At 42.7% G+C, this 21,099-nt stretch overlaps 1 protein-coding gene across 1 annotated transcript; it reads left to right on the forward strand.

Moving 5' to 3' along the window:
* Window positions 1-2,777: 2,777 nt before the first annotated feature.
* Window positions 2,778-19,471, forward strand: GOLGA7 (golgin A7). Its single transcript, XM_077305548.1, has 6 exons — window positions 2,778-2,984; window positions 5,398-5,530; window positions 10,419-10,571; window positions 14,678-14,779; window positions 15,866-15,929; window positions 18,178-19,471. Exons 2-5 carry the CDS (start codon window positions 5,420-5,422, stop codon window positions 15,911-15,913), a joined length of 414 nt encoding a protein of 137 aa, XP_077161663.1. The 5' UTR covers window positions 2,778-2,984; window positions 5,398-5,419; the 3' UTR covers window positions 15,914-15,929; window positions 18,178-19,471.
* The last annotated feature ends 1,628 nt before the right edge of the window (window positions 19,472-21,099 follow it).

Raw genomic sequence — 21,099 nt, forward strand, 5'->3', positions numbered from 1 at the left:
ATTTTCCTCCTGTCTACTCCCTCTCCTCGGTGCATAATTTTATAAACCATGTCCCACTTTAGTAATTTCTTTTCTTAACTTAAAAGTCCCCAACCCTGTCAATGTTCCAGTCTTTCTTTATAAGCAAGGCGCTCCAGCCTTCAGTCCCCTTGGTTGCCCTCTTCTGTTTGTTTTCTGGTTCTGCAGTGTCTGTTTTGAGGCGCAAAGGTCAGAACTGTTTATTTATCGCTTGGCAAGTGTAGTGTAGCCAGGAAAGGGACATTCAAAGGAGGTTTGCCATTGCACACTTCTGCATCATGACCCCTTGGAGGAACTACCACCCAAATTCTTTGAGGTATTCCAACCAATTACTAGCCAGGGTCAGCCCTTCTTAGCTCCCAAGATCTGACATGATTATCCAGGTCAGGGCACTGACCAGAACTGCACACAGTATTCCAAAGGGAGCTAACTCCATAGGTCTATACAGGGGCCTTGACTTACTGTCAGGTGCAAGGTTTGTGACACTTACATTGTGTAATCTGCCTTAAATATCAGTGAGAAAGGCAAACTATGAGTAATGTAAATAAAATTAATTATAGTATTTAATGTCTTATTTTCAATCCCTTTCCTAATAATCCCTTGCATAAGGCTTTTTGAATGCTCTGGAACAGTGGTCCCCAAACTTTTTATCACCGGGGACCACTCAACACAGGGGACCACTCACCGGGGACCACTCAACGCCTTTTACTGAGGCCCGGTGGGGGCGATAGTTTACTCCTCTACTCTCAACCACTGCCCTAACGCTCTCTGATCGCTATGGTAATGTTTAAACATCCCTTCAAAATAAGATACAGACACGCCACAACAATGAACATAAGGAACATTTTATTTTCATGGAAATTTTAACTCATGACAATGACAAATCAGTGGGAACCATGAGCTTGTTTCTCTGCAATGAGATAGTCCCATCTGGGAGTGATGGGAGACAATGACACCCGAAGTGTGTTGTAAAGGGCTGGGGGGGGGATGAAGTAAAGGGCCGGGGGGGGAGAGAAGGCGTCCTTTGGGGCCCACCTCCAAACAGTCGAAGGACCACATGTGGTCCGCAGCCCACAGGTTGGGGATCGCTACTCTGGAACACCAGGTTGATACTTTAATTGAGCTGCCTGCTGTCCTCCAGGTCTGTTTCCCGCTCAGCCTCAGCAAGTTCAGACTCCATCAGCATGTAGCTGATATCGCCCATACTGAACTTAATTAGCCACACTGTCGCTCACTCATTCAGTCTGTAGAAATCCTCCTGGAGCTCTTCAGAGTCAAACTTAGTTTTCCCCATCCTGAATAACTTTGTGTCGGCTCTTGGAATAAAAATTCTGAAATCTGAGTAGGGTGGAATCTGAGTCCTCTGAATGAGGGAATGGGGCGAAAACTTCAAGATGGATGGTTGTGGGTGGACAGGATTTTTCACTTCTCTAGGGACTCTTGAGGCGCAGAGTGGTAAGGCAGCAGACATGCTATCTGAAGCTCTGTCCATGAGGCTTGGAGGTCAATCCCAGCAGCTGGCTCACGGTTGACTTAGCCTTCCATCCTTCCGAGGTCAGTAAAATGAGTACCCAGCTTGCTGTGGGGTAAATGGTAATGACTGGGGAAGGCACTGGCAAACCACCCCGTATTGCGTCTGCCATGAAAACACTGGAGGGTGTCACCCCAAGGGTCAGACATGACCCGGTGCTTGCACAGGGGAGACCTTTACCTTACTGTTATTTTCATCTACAAAGGGAAGATCTTTTATTGCTGCTGTGAAAACTGGATGATCTTTTTTTTGGGTGCTAGTTATGTTCTGTGCTGCTAGTGTTTTATTTTTATGCAGCTATTGATGTTCTCAGAGCTGCTGGTATTTTCATTGTATTTGGTTTATATTTTTACATGCATAGCATAATGGCATTGGAAGCAGCCTTATAGGCAATTTAATGCAACACTACTACTTCCCTGGTAGTCCCGCCAACAAAGAGGGCTGGGAAAAGGCAGGCAATGGTAAACCCCCTCTGCTCATCTCTTGCCTGGAAAACCCCATGGTTTGGGGGTTGTTATGAAGGCATGAAGGTTTTGCATTTGCCTGTTCAAAAAATAAACCGTATCAGACCTAAGAGTAGAATGTAGGGTTGCCAACCTCCAGGTGGGAGTGGAGATTCCCTGGAATCGAGTTTACCTTCAAGCTGCAAAGATCAGTTAGCCTGAAGAAAACGGATACTTTGGAAGATGGACTTTCTGGCTTGTACCTCCCTTGTCATCCCTAAATCTCTGGGCGTTTTCCAACCTGCCAACTATACCCACCCATCCCTTTCCGGTGGCCATGGGGGTCTTGATAACCCTAGTAAAATGTGCCTGTATTTTAAATTTAGAACCTAAAGAGTGTGTTGTTTACTTTATTTTGGAATAGTAAACTAGCAATGGTGTTACCATTTGCTTTTATGCTTGCGGATGCGTCCTCCATAAACAGGTTATTAAGCGCTCGATCGCGTCCTCTGGCAGGACCACCACAAATGAGGCGCCTTGTTGGAGAAGAGGGCACGCGGCTGCGCACATTCACAATCATCGCTGCACAACGGGATTAGAGCACGGCCGCTCTCGCGCAGACAGGGGGCGCTCGCGCTCGCGAATCTCGCGCAACGGCGAGCGGAATGAAACAAAACAAGAGCGCAGGATGACCATTTACGCAAGGAACACTTGACGCATGCGCCTAGGGATGCTTCATACGCACGCGCACTTCCCCTCCTCGCTTCTAGCGCTTTGTGGAGGAAGCGCGCAGGCGCCGGCTCTTTAACAGCTGCCCAACCGCCGTTTAGGTTGCTTTTCCTGTAGGTGAGAGACGAGAAAGGAGGGGTCGGTGCCGTTTTTGGTTTTACGGCAGTCGTAAGTGAAGACGCGGAGCTGGCGCGACAGAAGCTGGAAGCGGAGGAGGTGGAGGAGGCGGCAGCCGCGCTGGCGGAGGGGCTCCGGCTCTGCCCGTAAGGAGGGAAGGAGGGAAGGAGGGAGGGAGGCTGGGGTCGGAGAAGACGGGCAGGGAGGGGGGCTGATGGGGGTCCGGCAGTCGGCGGCTGTGGGGGAGGGGGTTGATTATAGGTATGGGAAGGAAGCGCATCTCGAAATGGGCCTCTTCCATGGGGAAGGGCGTGTGGAGTAATCCCCTGTCCTCAATGCATCTTCGGGGTGGACTGTTCTTGATGAAGGATTTAGGGGGATCCTGCTGTCCTCCTTTCCACAAGTAGCCTTGCAAAAGAGTTCAGGATTCTTTGCCCTCTGTTTTTTTTTGGGGGGGGGGCTGAGAGTGATTTGCTTGTGGGCACCAATGGTGAGCACTGAACTGGAGACACTGTCAGGTGCTGTGTTGTGCCAGCTTCTTATAGAGCATTTGGAATTGGGGGTGGTGGGCAGAGGCAGTTTTAAAAGGATGTGTGGAAGGGCAGGGAGTGGCAGCAGTGAAGTATTTGGAGTGAGGTGGTTTGAGGCAGGGGTAGTCAACCTGTGGTCCTCCAGATGTTCATGGACTACAATTCCCACAAGCCCCTGCAGGGGCTTGTGGGAATTGTAGTCCATGAACATCTGGAGGACCACAGGTTGACTACCCCTGTTTGAGGCGCCAAGAGGGGTGTTCTAAAGCCAGCTGTGGGTTGAGAGCATTATCAATTCATAGTCAATCGTTGGCTTCCTATATGCAAAGCTAGTTCTTTTCATTGCTCCAAATGAAATGATTATAGAGTGTTGCAAACCCGCTGGTTTATGCGTGGGTGATAAAAGCACTGTAGTGAGACCATTTTATTTATTTACTGAATTTCTATGCCACTCTCCCATAAGGCTCAGGGCGGTTTATATAAAATGTAATGAATATACATAGAAAAATAGAGCCAGTAACATAACGGTGGTTCCAAAATTGAACATAACAAAATTATAGCAAAATACTATAACAGATTCACAGTATGACAATAACTCTCAAATCTAACATGAACCCGTGAGAGGTCAGCATGACTCAGATCAGCGTTATTACAATGCAGAACAAATGTCTGGTGGAGGAGCGCACTTTTACATGCCCTTCGGAATTGTGGTAGTTCAGGAAGAGCCCTGATCACTTTGGGGAGCTAATTTTACTAGGTGGGGGCCATGACCGAGAAGTCTCTGTCCTTGGTTGAGGTCCGGCGTGCTTCTTCTGGACTAGGAATTACTAGCCCATTGGTGGTGGCAGAGTATAGGGATCTTTTTTTTGGGGGGGGGGGGGTTATAGACAGGGAGATGGTCTCTCAGGTACACTGGGCACAGACTATGTATGGCCTTGAAGGTGATTGCCAAAACCTTAATCCTGATCCAGAATTCATCTGCGAGCCAGTTGAGTTGTTGAAGTGCAGGTCAGATGTGGGATCTCCATGGTATGTTTGTGAGGATACTGGCTTCAGCATTTTGGCCCAGTTGCAGTTTCTGGATCAAGTTTAAGGGCAGGCCTGAATAGAGCAAGTTACATATAAAGGAAGTGATTCTCCCAAGTATGTAGAAAAATGCAGTCTTGTAAACTAACCAGAGGAGAGAGAGAACATGAGATATTGTTTGTGGAATAAATATATTCTGGAAGGTATGGAGCGGCTGAGAAGAGCTGGGTGTTCCTCTAGTGAAAAGGGAGGAGGGAAACAGCCTATTCAAGTTCATGAGAATTAGAGAAACCTAGAGAGCATGTTTTCACATAGTTGTGGAGTCCTGTAAAATAACAAAGATTAAGAAGGTTGCAATATTACTTTTAAATGCCCTGTCTGTGATACTAGAACACAGAACTTCATATAAAATAACTTTTTTTTAATTGGAATGTTTTTACTTCCAGAGAAAAATTGGTAGCAAAGGTACCTGAGAGATGTGCCTTCTGAATGCTTTGAAATGAAGTTTGTGATATGCTTGTTGAAAGAGTAGGGAAGAGGCTCAGTTGGTACCATTTCTTTTCTTCAGAAAGGAACTTTTTATTGGATGGAAGGAAGAGGACAAAGTTGAAGAGTGTGTTTTGTTTTAACTGTAACAGCGTTATTACAGTGCAGGTCAAATGGTAATCTTAAAACTTTTGAGGTATATTAATTGAAATGTGGCAGGATCATTTAATGATCAGAGCAAAACTGGTTAGGTGTACAGATCTTCCCAAGGAAGACCCACATTTGGTGTAAAGCAGGTTGTGTGACCTGTCTTGGTAAAGGGCCTTCCTGAATGGCAATTCAAAATGGAGGGTAGGTGACACAGAAGCCGCTTTGAAATAGTGTGGCATTTAGGTAGGATGCAGAAAAAGGTAATGAGGTATCTGAATTGATGGGGGCCAGTTATTGTTGAATATCCATTAATGAGTTTATGTAAGAACCACTGTGCCTGAGTGTCTTCTCTCTCCTTACCCTCCAGACTGGCCAGTTCGAGCTGCGAAATGAGACCACAGCAGCCACCTGTTGCCAGCAAGGTCTTTGTCCAGCGAGACTACAGCAGTGGCACCAGATGCCAGTTCCAGACCAAGTTCCCTCCGGAGCTGGAGAACCGGGTAAGTGCATGGTAGCTCTCATCAGCTTTGTTTGTGGCTTGACATAGTGAGAAGAATTGAGCATCACCAAGCTAATGTTGGCAAACTCATTGTGATGTTGCATGTTCTTTCCGAATGCTATAAGGCAGTGGTCCCCAACCTTTCTGAGGTTGGGGACCGGCAGGGCATCGGGGCGCGGCCCGTGGCCCGCTCGGGCCATGCCCACGCATCGGGCCGCGCCCACACGGGCGTGGTCGGCCCTGCTTCCCTCTCCCCACCCTCCCGCAGTAAGAAGCTTCCCGGGCCGCAAGCTTGCGGCCTGGGAAGTTTTTTACTGCGCGGGGGGGGCGGGGAGAGGGAGCCGCGGCCCAGCGTCATGGCCTTCCGGGCCGCGGGCCGCAGGTTGGGGACCACTGCTATAAGGTTTTCTTGGATTTTTTGAGTTCATGTAGATCTGCTTACATCTAGTAAAATGCCTTTCTGCCTTTTGGGGGAGTGCTGCACCAAACTGGTGGTGTTCTTATGAGTTCAGAGCATCTGGTGGAAACTGTTATGAATTTCTAAATACTTGGTGTTGTTTTAGCTGTTTGGTTTTTTTGCAAACTGTACACCATATAAAGCAAGTCATGTGTCTTGTCAGGTTTTTTTAAGCCATGTATCTTACACAGTTCTTCTTCTGCCAGTGTTAGAATAACATGTGCGACAAGTCCAAGAGAACATATATAGTAAACCCAGAAGTGTCCACATCACAGCAGAACTGAAAACAATTCCTAACTGAAATTTATATGATGTCAATTTCATCAAATTCGAATCTGTACAGAGTCAGGTATAATCTCAGTTACTAGTAGTGAGTCAGAAAAACCGACCTTTTCTGGCAGGTCTGCAAACTCAAATCACATCAAAGTTTATCCATTTTAATTAAAATGTAAAACCCCTCCCCTGAGTCTGAGACACTCACAAGCAAAAAGCTGAGGCAGTTGAAGTACCTGTTCCTGATGTACAAGCTCTTTTCTCTCTGCACCAGAATTCATGGGGGGGGGGGGGGCCTTAAAGGTGTCATCCTATTCCAAAGGTAGTGTTCTGCCTGTTGTCTTAAACTACTACAGGTTTTCTTTTAGCAAGAGTTGGGAGCAGCTAACAGTAACAATGGTCTGTTAAAATCCATGCAAATATGAGAAATGTATTCTCTCCAATATTTTTGGTCTAGTGTTGTGGCTTTCCTCTGCTAGAGATGTAAAATTTCCAGAAATATTGAAGTCATGCAGAAACTCGGTTTTCCTGGGATTTTTAGGAGATGGGATTCTGACAAAATTGAAATATACATGATAATAATTGGCTACCATATAAAGTGATAAAGGTATCCCCTGTGCAAGCACTGGGTCATGTCTGACCCTTGTACATGTTAAAACATGTACAAAGTGACTTACAGAAATCAGAACAACCACTACTGAGGTTTTTTATCAATAAAGTGAGGAAATGGAAGCAGGGGTAATGCTAAAGAACAGTTCTGGTATCTTGCAACTTAACATTTTCAGTTTTATATACTGCTAAGCAGGAATGAAGACATTTTAAGTAGTCTCTTAAAATAGCTAAATCCTATTAATATATTTTAAAATTATATTTAAATAAGAATGATTTTATCTGAGAGACCCCCTCAAAGAACTTTCTGTTCTTTGAACACCAACCAGTTGGTGGGCCCTGGCCCTAAGTGGTACGTCTGGCTTCAACCAGAGCACATCCAGGACCTGCCGAAGTTGGCGCAACTCCGCAGGGCCTATAAGACGGAGCTCTTCTGCTAGGCTTTTGGTTGGAACCAGAATTAATACCTACTTGCCTATCTATGGCCCCATCCATTCCATCTGTCCTTTTATCTATCAATGCATCCCCAGAAAAGCCTGGCCTGTTTGGAATAACCTCAATAGCTGCTATGGGGAAACTACTGCGGTCAATTTAAAATCTGTTAACTACTTTTAACCTAATTTTAAACTCAAACTTTATTTTTAACATTGTATTTATATATCATTTTATACATTGCCTTGAGCCAGCACCCTGGGAGGGTAGTTTAGAAATATAATAAATAAATAAATATATTTTGTGATCAGCTTTAAGAAAGTACTAGATCACTTTGAGGTAGAGTGGTATGGTCCATGACAAACCTAAGGCAACAATATTAACATAATAGGGAAAGTGTTCTCTAAAGGTCTGCTTAGCAACTAATTTTTACTAGTGGCCATATTTTGAATTGGACAATAACTGAAGAAGAAGCAGTACTGGCTCAGTTTGGTCACAAAACCAAAACTCTTTTCCTCCCTACTGAACAGCAGCAGAGGATGTAGAAGTTCTTCCTCACACATCTTTTTCAACTGCTTTATGTTTATATTTGTATCCTTATTTCCAGTGTTGTGTAAAAACAGTTAGGGTGCATAAGGAGACAATTCTTTTGCTATTCCCTCTGGGGAAGAGTGAGTTAAAGAGACTTTATGTCATGGCTGGAGAAGTTTTCTGGAGGTGCATAATAAAGGGTGGGGGGTATGCTAGGTACTAGATGAGAAATCCCTGTGTACAGGCTCTGGCCTATGTTTCCCCTGTCTCATAGTAGCAGCTCGTTAGGTTGTCACTCTTCCTCGTGTGAGCTATTAGTGCAGAAATTCCCAGGATGTCAAATGAAAGCGAAGACTTTGAATGTCTTTCTGCAATCTCTAAAGGATGTCAGTTCCTGTTTACAAGTTCACTGAACTAGTAGATCCTGCTGAACATTTGACAGCATATAATAAGTGGGTGAGTTGTTCTAGTGTCACATTTGTGTGGGAGTCTTTACATTACAGAGTTTGACTAAGGCAGCTCTTGCATTACCTGACTTCCAGAGTCTTGCTTTGTGACACGAGGAGACTGTTGGTTTAAGATTGTTATTCTGAATATTGGCATGCTGGTTCCGGGCCATATGGAAGGGCGGTGTAAAAATATAAATAAATAAATAAATTTTAAATCTGTGCTGATTGTGAAAAACAGTTGCCGAAGTACACTCATGCTTAAGCCTAGACTGAGCCTTCAGTGAGCTGGAAGTCTTTTCTGACTTCTCTCTCTATTCCAGTGGGGAGCATTGGATATGTTAGGGACATGCATGGTTCACGTTGTTGATAAAGCTAAGCAATGCCCTGTGTGATTAGTGAAGCTTCAAACTTCCCCCAGAATTCTCTGTAATAAGCAAACTGCTATGGAATGGTTCCCTGGAAGTATAGTATTGCGGTTATAATAGTTTAAATGTTTTGTCTTTATAGGTAAATAATTTATTTATTATTTATTTATTTATTTATCATACTTCTATACTAAGTGCTTGCACAGGAGGCACCTTTACCTTTACTTTAAGAGTGTTTCATCTAGAATTGGAAAGATGTTTTAAATAGAATATTGGTTGTCATTATGTAATACAAGGTATTTAGCTCTTCATGTACATCATCCTCATAATCTTTCCTCTAAGGTAGATGAGTATTATCTCCAAACTGAACTGTGGGGAGAGGGGTCCCAATTGAGAACATTGACTTTTCCAGGGCACCTAGTGAATTAGTGGCTGAGATGAGATTTGAACTGGGGGTTTCTTAGTTACTTATGTCCTATTCTTCCTCCAAAACAGATCTAACATCATAAAAAGCCTGGAAGGTTAGACTTGGGAGTAGCTTGACTACTTGAGTTTATATGTATTTACTAAGACGCAAGTTCTTTGAGTTCAGTAAAATTTATAACATGTGAATGAGCATAAGATTGTCGTCTGAGCTGAGGTTTCTTGTTCCAAATACCACATGCTGTCAGCTCTAAATTTAAACAAAAGGAAGAAGTTTCTGAAGCAACAGTGTGTTGTCATCTTTAATTGTTATGAGAGTAATGAAGCCCTCATTGTTGCTTAATGAGGTCACCAGCCTTCCTTGCATTGGTATATCTTCTGACTCCTATTTTAATCAAGTGCTTCTTGGAGCCTCCTTATGTATTTTGTCTTTAGTGCTCTGCTGGCCAGACAGTACTCGACAAATATTAACGGAGTAACTTTTCTTAAACTTGCTATATTGATAAACATGAGCCAGCATTACACACCCATGGCAGAACATTGCTCTAATGGTCACAATTGGTAGCTTAACATACCTTTGGTAGCTTAACACAATTGGTAGCTTAACAAATGCTCTACTAAACCAGATTGTATTCTGCCAAAGGAAACCGCAAAGGAGAGACAAACTTGAAAGGAAAAGAACAACTTATGAAGTTATAAAATTAAAAACATACACAAAGCCTATAGGCTATTCTTAGAAAAACTAAATAGTGCACTGGCTACATGAACACTCACTAGAATTTTCAAGCAGCTTGAGAGAAGGAGGCCATTATCTGACAAATGGACATTTTCTGTCAGCTGTTTCCCTAAAAAAATAAGTTTTAAAACTTTGTTGATTATACTGGCTGCTTTATGTACTTTCTACTGGATTATTTTGTGTGTCCACATTCAGATCTCTGAAGAAGACCCCATTTGGTTTGAAACACATAAGGTCTAAAGTTTACTATTGTATAGTGCATATTATGTTTTTCGAAGAATACCCTGTGGGCTTTGTATATGTTTTTAATCTTATAATGTTATGAGTTGCACACAATAAATGTTTATATGATTTTCTTATCCATGTTATACAGACATCCAACCTTTGGGATCCTTACTGTTTTTCAGTTAGGTTTTTTTGTTCTTGTATTTTGCCAAAAATGTAAGATCCTACATAATCTGCAATCTATGCTGAAACATTCAGCTATAAAGACCCAAGTTTAACCCATTAGTTGTTTGTTATGGAGGTTAAGGAACTGTCACTGTGCAGGAAACCAGCTTAACAGAGTAGCCATGCTGCATGTTTTAACTTCTAAATGTGATGGCATTTTTCAGATTGACAGGCAGCAATTTGAAGAAACGGTGCGAACACTAAACAACCTTTATGCAGAAGCCGAGAAGCTTGGGAGCCAGTCTTATCTTGAAGGTTGCCTGGCATGTCTGACTGCCTACACTATATTCTTGTGCATGGAGACACATTATGAAAAGGTATGTTAGCTTTCTGTCGCAGCTTGAAACTAAAGAAACAAGTGTGTTGTGGCTGCTGAAGGTAGGGGGAAATTCTGAGCATAGCCCTATTAGTCTCTTGCAGCAGAGTCCAATGAAACCTGCAAAACTAATATTTTGGGTCACAGACTGTGTTGAATACTACCATTCTAGCTTCCTGATGGTAGACAAGGGTACTGTTCATTCTAAATTGTAAACAAGGTATAGGATTTGCTCAACCTTCCTGGCCTGTGTGACTTCAGATTGCTTGTTGATGGAATGGTCCAGAATTTAAAAACAACCCCCATACATACCTATCAAGGCATGGAGAAGGCTTGGCTAGAACCATTCTCATTGGCATCTTATTTTCCTTTATGCAGGAACATGGAATGATGTGATTTCGTATACATGCACGCACACACAATCTGAAGTGGTATACCCCAGATTCAGATTGATTACTTGGGGAGAACCAAGATTTGGAATGGCCCCTAAGTCCAAATCTATTTACCTCTGTGAGGAGGCATATTGGAAGTGAAAATCGAGGATGGCTTGTGCTGGCATGCTACGATTCCTGTTTGTCTTTATTAAGCTGTTGCACAAAGGTACAAATAGATTTATTGTATACAGCCAAAGGCTGAATCAGATACAAAGAACATAATACCGTAATTGTAAAGAACATCATTAAGAACCAAATATAAAAATATCCATTTTCATTAAGGCCAATTTCCAACAATAATTTTGAAAGAAGGTGGTTAGGTTCAATTTTGTCCTTGATGCTTAACTGCAAATGTATTCATTTATTTATATTCATATTTATTAACTGCCACTCCTGTACCCTGCTGGCTCATTTTAAAACCCACATAAAATGCATAACAATACAATGTAATGCTATACTGGTGGCCAAAGCCAGTGTATAAACCTCCCTCCTCCTGCCTATCCATATCCTGTAGTAACAGGAACTCTTCTTGATAAAAGAACTGGAAAGGACCCAGTTGCCCTCTCAGGGCGGACTTGCCATAAATATAACAATAACCAAAAGAGCCCCATGACTATTGTATGCCTTGTGGGCCACCCCATCGAACATGTGCTAATAATATAACTATACCTTTTAAATTACCAGATTACCTTTGATATGTAGAATTGCCTTTTCCCACCTCTGTTGTGAACTTTAGCCAGCCCTATCTGGAGTGAGGGGAAAGTCTTCCATATTGATTTTCTCCTTAGCATAGGGCACAGCAGGCCATTCAAGAGAGCGAGATTGCTACAGTGGCCAGAAGAGGATTATCTGGTTGTAGAAAAAGGAAAACTACCACCCCAAAGTGGTTGTCTTGTTCGGGGGGGGGGGGGGCAGCTATGTTAAGTTTTACTGTATCCTCTCTGTAGTTAACTTGCTGTCTTCCTGGGCATTATCCTATGCTGAGACAAGAACACAGAGGCTGCAGAGAAGAGGGGGCTGTTGGAAAGGAAGTTAGCTTACCTGTCCTCTTGTAGCAGTTGTTCTAAGGCAGTAACTGCTTGCCAATAACAGGCCCTATCGGGTAATGATCCCACTCACTTTTCACATTGGGCAAGAGCCATGGGTAGCCTGTCAGAGCAACATGTGGCTTAAAGCATCAAAAGGACATCAATAATGGACTAAGCTGATTCCCCCCATGTTTCATTTATCTTCATGAAGATAAGCATTGGGTATTTGTACGCTCTGTGCTTGTACACTTTGTCTCCAGAAAAGTGATGTCTGCAGCTGCCACAAAGCTGCCTCAGTATCCCAGGGCTTAGAGTTATTACTACCTGGAGCAAAGGGCTTCTGTGACTAACCAGCCACTCACATACATCAGAGAAACTCCTTCACAGCAGTAGAGTGCTTCTGTCAGAAACTCCCCTCATGTTGTATTTCTTCCTATTTTAAACTACATACAGGGGTTCTCTCTCTCCTCTCAATGGAAATGTTTTTCTTGGCTTTTCCACAACAGCCTTAGCTAGAGTTGTTCCTGCTTGCCAGCTGGCTATCTGATCATATTTACTTTCCTGGATGACTTTAATGAAAAGATGGATGGAAAAATCTACCCAAGACCATTTTCTTGGCTTTATAGCAGCTATCTAAATGTTGGGCAAACAGCTGACTTCAGAAGTAAAGGATCTCTACTTTTCTAATAAATCATTCCTCCATATATATTGACTTTCAAATCATGGTGCTTCTGTTCCTGATTTGTGCAGTCTGAGTCTGATGCCAGTTTTCTGCTACTTGAAGAGCTTAAAAACAGTACTTTTATAGAGAAGAGATACTCTGCTTTTATAGAGATGGAGAAGAGGTACTTGGAACCTAGCAAGGACATAAGCTTTCCAAGTTGTCTTTAAAACACACACACAATTTGCAAAGGTCATATTTGTGTGTAATTTCTTCTGTGAATGAGTAGTCTCTTAGTGCTACTTCAGAATACAATGATGAATTTTGTTATCTGAATAAACTTGGCCTATCTTCCCATAAAGAGCAACTTTTCCGACATTCATTTTGAGTTGGCAGTAAATATAAAATACATTAAATGCTTCAGTGCGTAAGCTACTTAGCAGGATCAAACTGCATAATGTTAGTATTTTTATATATCAACTTAAGTCAAAAGGTTATCTTGTATCTAGTTTTAGTACCAATTGGCAAGTCACTCATATTAAAACCTGGGTGACTGCAATAAGAATAATCAGTATTTGTGATATTTTTCCTAAGCATTCAGAGTACCTTAACATTCATTACTGAAGTCATCCATCCGCACAGGTTACGAGTTGAGATATTTGGCTGAAATGAGCTTCATTGCTCTCACTGCCTGTTTCTGCACCTTTAAAAGCTTTAAAAGATCTTTGAAACAAAGCTAATGTAGTTGCATATTAATGCCACCGGAACTGAAATAGAACACTGACATCTCTGGTAAGCTAGAAAGGGAGCAAACTACTTTTCCAATTGTGTGATGTTCACTTTAGTGTTTGTCTGGTTTTTGTCCTTTCAGGTGGTTTGATTCATATATTTCACAGTGATAATATGCTATCCCCAAGCACAAAGGCAGTTTCACCTGAAAAACTGTTTGAGCATTGCAAAACAAATGTCTGTTAGTTTGTGATGGGTTTGGTTAAATATAGGCTGACACTCTTGTTTTTCTGCGGGGTACTAAAGTTGAAAACAAAAAGTTTCAGCTAATTAATTAGCCATAATGTTCAAGTGCCTCCTCCATTCAAGCAAATTGGGGTGAGTTTTCCCCCAGTAACTGGGTTACTCTTTAATTTGGGAGAGAAGGTAACCCAGGTTTGTGCATATGCCCACATTAGGATGTCATGACTTATTGGGACTGAAGACCTCTGTTTCCCATCTTAACATACTTTGTGAGGAAGGAGTTATCACATAAACCAGACACATGGCCAGATGATTTATTTGTGACATTTGAACGCAGCATTTTGAAATATAGTACTAAATCCCCGATACCAGCATGGTTCAGTGGATAGAGCCTTAAGGGTCTGTATCTGTTAAAACCAAATACTGTAATTACAATTCAGTGGTCAGTGTAAGAGTGATAGCCTTATACAAGCAAAAGAGATATCTGCTGTTGAAGAGCTTGCATTCTGAAATTTAACAATGGTAATGAGGTATTTTCTTTGCCAGTTACTACCATGTAACCTCTGTATTCTCATAAGTCAGAAAATTGGAATAATATGACTAGCACAAGGTGTATTATAATGCATTTTGGGGGGATATTGAGAAGTAGGGGGGGCCTCTCACTTTCCTTTCCACTGCTAGTTCTTTCCCTTTCCTGAAAGCTCTTATTGCCTCTTCCCTTTTCCTGCTTCCTTCCCACCCACCAGCTTATCTTTAACTGGCAATACTTTTGTGGTTGCCTAGCAATGGCCACAGATAGCATTTGTTTCTTAAACATACAGGTTCTGCTGTATAATTATGTTTCAGTTGCAGATTTTTTCTCCAAACCTGTGGCTTTTCTTAGGCTTGTAGAAAAATCTGTCTTGTGTATTCATAGCTCCAGTCTCTGGATTTAAGTATCCACAACATTTGGGGATGTTTATGTTGATGATGGAACTGATGCAAATACTATAGAACTTTTTTCTTTTTCCAGGTTCTGAAGAAAATTGCCAAGTACATTCAGGAACAAAATGAAAAGATCTATGCCCCACAGGGACTCCTCCTAACTGACCCAATTGAGAGAGGACTAAGAGTTGTATCTTTTTTTTCAGTAGTTTCTTGATCTTTATGTATTGGTCTCAAAAATATGTCATAACTGTCTTCGCGACTCTAAAAAAGACCAGATTACTAAAACAAATGATGGAGCTCTCCTAAAGTATATAAAGCATCAGGGTGAAGGATAAGTAGCTGTGTTAAGTCTCTCTGTAGCCATAGAAAAGAGCAAGAGTCCAGTTGCACCTTAAAGAGTAACTGCGCTCTCATGAAAGTGTATGTACTGCCACAAGTGTTTGTCTTTAAGATACTATTACATCAGGGTGAAATTATTTTCAGACTTCTGTGTAAAGATTGAATATAGTCTTCAGGGGACAACACAGGTGTTAATTTCCCAGTAGAAATGACAGCTCTGTTTTTAGGGGGGGGGAGTGTGGGATGTTTCCCATCTGTTGGCTAGCTGGATAGGGGGAGAAGTTCAGTGCGTAGTGGACAACACTGGCTGCCCATCTGAGCAATGGAATATCTTCTTCATTGCAAGAATTGCCTAGTCTAATTTTCCAAAAGGTGTGCAGATTAAGCAGAGGTTTTCCTCCTGCCAGTTGAAGAACAAAGCCAGACAAAAAGGCTTGTGTTGTATTATAGGTCCTCTGTTCTTCATGGCTGTGTGTGGGGCTGTGCGTGGTGTTTCCTTCTTATGATGAACCTCCACAGGGAAGCATTCTTTGCTGGGCCTCTTTGAAATCTTGGAAAAGAGGGAGAAAGTTTCCTTTTGCTTTCTGATTAGCTGCACAAGGAGTGGAAAAGCCTGCTGAATGATCCCTTCACTGTGGCAAGAATTTAGTCCTGTGGAAGATCAGTCTGAAACACGAACTGTTTCCTAGGAAGGAGATGGAACGCATGCTAGTATTTAAATCCTTTCCACTCTTCTCTGCCTTTAAGGAACAGTAAATTGGAGCAATGTTGCTCCCTTCAGGAACCCAAGAGCATAGCATGTGATCTGCTTTGTAGAAACAAGGATTATCCCTTAACTAGACTAGGTGTGTGGTATAAAACCTTCTCCACTATCTTGCTTTGTAAAAAACTGCCGGTTCCCGTGCACTGCTTCTTTAACAACCCTACAATGCAGATTGAAATTACCATTTATGAAGACAGAAGTGTGAGTAGCGGAAGATAAGCCTGAGGCATCCAAGGTAAATATTTGCAGGGGGAGCTGATATGTGTAATATTATGAGCAGGATTGCATGGAGTTTGGGGGAGGACAGATGGTATTCTTATTGTAGAGTACTGAGAGAGCTTCTAATCCCTAATTATATTTCTTACCCACCAGTCTCGGTGTACCGGCTCATGGCATATTACAATACAAAAAGTCCCATAACAATAACCCGAGTAAATACCCCATTTAAAACCATAGGGAATAATAAACAAAAGAACTAATATGATGGGAAAATAATCTTTTAGGTGATTCCAGAGTGGCTTATAATTTGAAAGAATCATTTGCTGATGTCCAGCTAATCTATTAACACTCAGAAGAAAGATGGCATGTTATGGGCTGCAGCTCTCCCTAGTTCAGACACATTTCCCCTTCTTACAGCCACATCTGTTTGGCACAATCCATTAGATATGACTCATTTATCAGCTGCTAGTGCTAATGTTTTCTGGGAATTTTGAGCAATTACACACATGAAGGGCCTACTCTGTTGATGTTCAAACAACCGTGAAATGCCTGAACTGGAGGGAGGTGGATTGATGGTAAACTTCTGGAGGGCTTAATTAATTGCAGATATATTTTAGTTCAGTGTAGCATTCCAAAGATCTTCAAAAAGATAATGTCAAGGGAAGAGAAGCGTTGCAAACACTCTGGCATCCGAAGCCTTCTCCCAGTCCCCCTTCTGTTCCTAACACCAGAAGTTTGAAAGTAGTTGAGGGAGTTCATGTTGAATATGCAATCCCCAATTTTGAGTGGAACCGCATACTGGTGACAGAGGGCTTGAAGTGTTGGAGAAAATGTTATTTGCTTTGTTACCACCATGGAGGTTGTGCTTTTTGAGGATTATGGGCTGGGATTGTATTTTGTTATGATTTTAGGATATATTGTATTTTATGAAATATTTTATTGTGAACTGCCGCAAGCCATCTTGCTGGGAATGGCAGTATATAAATTCAATTATAAATAAAAAGAATATAGTGTGAGTGCCCAAGCCTTGAGGGAATGGGCTTTCCAGGCTCTTTGGGGTTCTCAGTTTTATAATTTATTGTCTTTGTGGTTTCCTGCCAGGTATGTTTCCTGTAATGAATCACTTGCAATAAGTGTTGGACATACAAATGGAGGATTTGGGGAACTGTTGCTTATCAGATTGATGTAGAATTGATTTATAGATACAAGCCCTGGGCATTTGTTGGGTGGATCTCTTAAACCAAGGTTTTACCGTCTAGTAATTTAATTTAAGGTGGAATGGCTGACATCTGTGTTCTTGGTGAGAGGCTAATCTATTATCCATTCATTAGCTCAAAGGCTAGAATGAATTATAACAAAGTTGGCAGGGTTTCACAAAGTAGGCACGGGTTAGAAGTTAGGGAAGCTCTCTGGCAGAGTTCCATGTTTTACAGTAACCAAGTGGAGAGAGATCTTTACTGGCTTACTAAGCTTAAGAGAACATTCACCACCTCCTTATATGAGGAGGTATTGATACTTGGCTCACATAATGTTCTTTTCCAGGCTTCTTTAAAATGGCAGCATTCAGTAAAGGATAAACTTCTCAATAGGGGGGTCTTTGAGAGCCATGTTCTTTATTGACCCAACTTACCCCAGTTGGTCTCCAAATACAAAACTGGATGGGATTGGCTAGTATTGTTACTGAAGGTGGTAAGAGTCACTTTTGAAGAAGCCGGTTTCTACTGTGAAGTCAACTTCTGTAATAGTCAGTACTGGAAGTACTTTTGATCAATGAATATGTTGCCTTCTACTTCTCTGGGAGCCTGGAAAAGAGTTGATTCAAGAGTGTACAGCAGTGGTCCCCAACCCCCGGTCCGGAGACCGGTCCCGGTCCGTGGATCAGTCAGTACCGGTCCGCAGGTCCTCCTTATCCTCCCCGGCTACTGCCTCGGGAGCTGCCATGCCACTCTGCTGCTGGCTCACCTTTGGTGCTCTCCAGTGGCGGCCATGGCTGGGGCTCCCCCTCGGCGTGGCACTGCGTGGCACTGTGCAGCTGCAGCTGGCAGCACCCCCAAGCGGGCGGCGGAAAGTCAGGGGTGCCGGCAGGAAAGCAAGCGGAGCAGGGGCTCAGGCAGTGGTGACATCCCTCGGCAAGAGACTACCCTACCCCCCGGGCCTCAGTAAAATTGTCAAGTGTTGACTAGTCCCCAGTGATAAAAAGGTTGGGGACCACTGGTGTACAGCACACTTTGAATCAGCTGTTAGCCTTATGTTTCTTTTTTTAGGGTCCAGTGTGTTCCAGAAAATTCCCCTACTTCTACTCTTAATGCATCATTCCTCTCTGCCACCGCCAAATCTATGGTGCCATCTACTACACGGACTAACTTCTTGAAATCCTGTTCCCTCAGAATCCGCCTGCTGGGCTGGCCAGCTTCCACTTTGTGTCATTATGGTAAGCCTTAAGTGGTGGTAGTATCCAAATCACTAGACTTCTCCTGGGAAGCTAGCAGTTCTGAGCAACCTGTGTAGAATTTGTAAAGAATCTCCTGAGAACGGCACGGTTCCTTCATGGGGTTCCTTTGTCTATTGCATTGACAATGTGGCAGCTGCAAACCGCCAAGGCAGCTGAGGTTCGTTCAGAAAATGTGACTTCGCTCACTCAAGCCTCAGGATGGCGTGTCTCAGTTCTTCAAAGCGACTCAAGACAAAGGAGCTGAAGGTCAGCAAGAAAAAAACTAATGGCAAAGGTCTACCTTAATGCTAATGTAGGAGATGATGTAATCTTTGGAACACTCGAGCTTCATCTTGCTTCATCTTTCCAGACCTGAGAGGGCAGACTGCCCGTTGCTTCTTTTGTTAGATGTGAGGATGTGCAATGACTTAAATGGATGCTGTACCAGTAAAATGTAACCACCCCTGCTCTCCACCCCTTCTCAGTGTTGAATTTGTAAAATAGGTAATGAATGGCTTTCTCAACTTTGTTATAAGTTAAATTTTTAGGACAAGCAGGTAATTCAACTAGGAATGGTGTTCTTGTAGCGCTTCATCTCCTCCCACAAAATGCTGAAAAGTATGTCTCTGCAGTACATGGTAGTACTTCCACTTGCGTCCAACATTCCTCCAGAAATGCTTGTGTGCTTTGGAGTAAATGCCTTCTGCTAAATCGAGTTTGTTTGATATATTTTGTGTTCTTTTTTTTGTTGTTGTTCATTCCCTTTCCCCTTGATGTATAAGCTCGAGTAGAAGCTAGCAGAGCCAATCTGCTGCTTGGAGTCACCATTTCTTCCCATGCCCAGGTACTATCAAACAAGAGAGCTTTCAAAAAAGGATATTTGACCTGTGATACAAGAGATGCCAATGCCAGATCAAGGTCCTAGGACTGATTCTTCTTCAATTCCTGCTCCTTGCTGGTCACTTCCCCCTCTAGAAATCTGTTCAATATTTTAATTGTATAAATACTTGTTTTTTCTAATCAGTAACAGTGTTTGGCCTTTTGCACCCGTTACAATCATTTTTTCAGAAACTAATTGATAGCTTAGTAATGTTTTTCTTAAATAAACTGTCATTTGCTATTGGTGACTTGAATGCAGCAGTTTCTTTGTTCTATAACCAAAATAGCATTTTGTGTGAATTTAAGATATCCTATACTAATTAAGCTCAGGTACAGGACTGAAATCTTGGTTTTGTTATAACAGGGTATGTTACTTACATACATATTGGACAGAGCTATTTATTTGCTGGGTCTTGGTGGAATCTGGCATCCTGGGTCTCATACAGTTGCCAACTGAGTGGAGAAATTCCTGAAGATTTGAGGCTGCAGATGAGGGAGGGTGGGATCTTAGTGGCATGTAATGCCATAGAGTTCACCCTCCAAAACTGCCTTTCTTTTTCTTGGGGAACAGTGATCTTCAGTGCCTCCTTAATATTGGAAGCTGAGATCACAAAAGTGGCACAGCTGCTATTTTTCCATCTATGCAAACGAAGCTACTAGTGCCCTACCTGGACCTGGAACACCTGGCTATTGTGATCCATGCAAACCACCTGAGCCTCAGGGGAGGGTGATATATAAATATCGGGCCACGCACGCAGCGGTGGGGCTGGTTGTTCGGGAGGGCAGGAGGGTCTGAAGGCCTGTGGACTTGGCAGCTGTGGGCTTGGCTGAGCCAAGCAGCGGCTGGACTGGCACACCACAGGTCCAGCCCACTTGGCAGGTCATGGGAGGGGAGAACAGCAGCTGGGCCAGCACACCGTAAGTCCGTTCCTCTTGGCAGCCAGGCTGCATCTGCTGATGAGGCCGCCATAGCACCATGCAGCCACTTTGTGGGGGCAGGCGCTCTAGCGGCTGGTCCGATCAGGGATCGGCCAGCTTTGCTGGGCATGTTCTGATTGGCCCGCGAAGTGTGTCTGGCTGGAAATGGAAACCAGACACGCTCTGCCCACCATGGCTCTGCACAAATATATATAAGAGCCACTAAGTGTTAAGAATAAATAAATAAAAAGTCACCTCCAGTCTTGATTGCTGTAACTCACTCTATACAGGCCTACCTTTGACCCTGGTGCAAAGTATGACTGCCAGGGTTCTCACACTTACACCATGGAGACCCTACATTAGACCAGTCCTGCAGCAGTTGCATTGGCTTCCAGAAGTACCACAGGGCCTGCAAGTCAGAGTTCTTCCATCAGGCCCTCAGTTGAGGCCAACCAGATCCATATATTAAAAACGTACATCAAACTGGGCCTCCCTCCTCTTGTGTGTCCCTCTCCCCCCTCCCCTGTGGTTGCCCTGTTACCCAGGGACCAACTACACCAGCAGCAGATGATTGTCTAAATTAATTTTAATTTGTTTTATGATGTTTTATTATTTCACACTTTCTGAGGTTCAGCACCCCGAGAAGGTAAGCCCAAGAAGGGCAGTATACCAATCAAATTATATAATAACAGCAACAATAATCATTAATTATAAAATTGAGTCCAATCTCGCCTATAAGACTAACAAAGATTTATTCAATAACAATAATCATTCACTAATAACTCATCAATAACAATTATTAATCAATTACAATAATTGAGTCCAGTGGCACCTTTAAGACCAACAATGATTTATTCAAGGCGTGAATAAACCCATTGGACTCAGTTACTGTAATGGAGTGATTAATTATTGTTATTCAGACCAACACGGCTTCCACACTTGGATCAATCAATTTATT

The sequence above is a fragment of the Paroedura picta genome, chromosome 12, assembly GCF_049243985.1.
Source record: "Paroedura picta isolate Pp20150507F chromosome 12, Ppicta_v3.0, whole genome shotgun sequence".
Classification (NCBI taxonomy): Eukaryota; Metazoa; Chordata; class Lepidosauria; order Squamata; family Gekkonidae; genus Paroedura; species Paroedura picta.

Bases quoted from the DNA above. Each gene is read 5' to 3' on its own strand.
- GOLGA7 (XM_077305548.1), top strand. From the start codon at position 5,420: ATGAGACCACAGCAGCCACCTGTTGCCAGCAAGGTCTTTGTCCAGCGA. The intron at 5,531-10,418 runs GTAAGTGCATGG...GGCATTTTTCAG, and splicing joins CTCCGGAGCTGGAGAACCGG to ATTGACAGGCAGCAATTTGA. The intron at 10,572-14,677 runs GTATGTTAGCTT...TTCTTTTTCCAG, and splicing joins TGGAGACACATTATGAAAAG to GTTCTGAAGAAAATTGCCAA.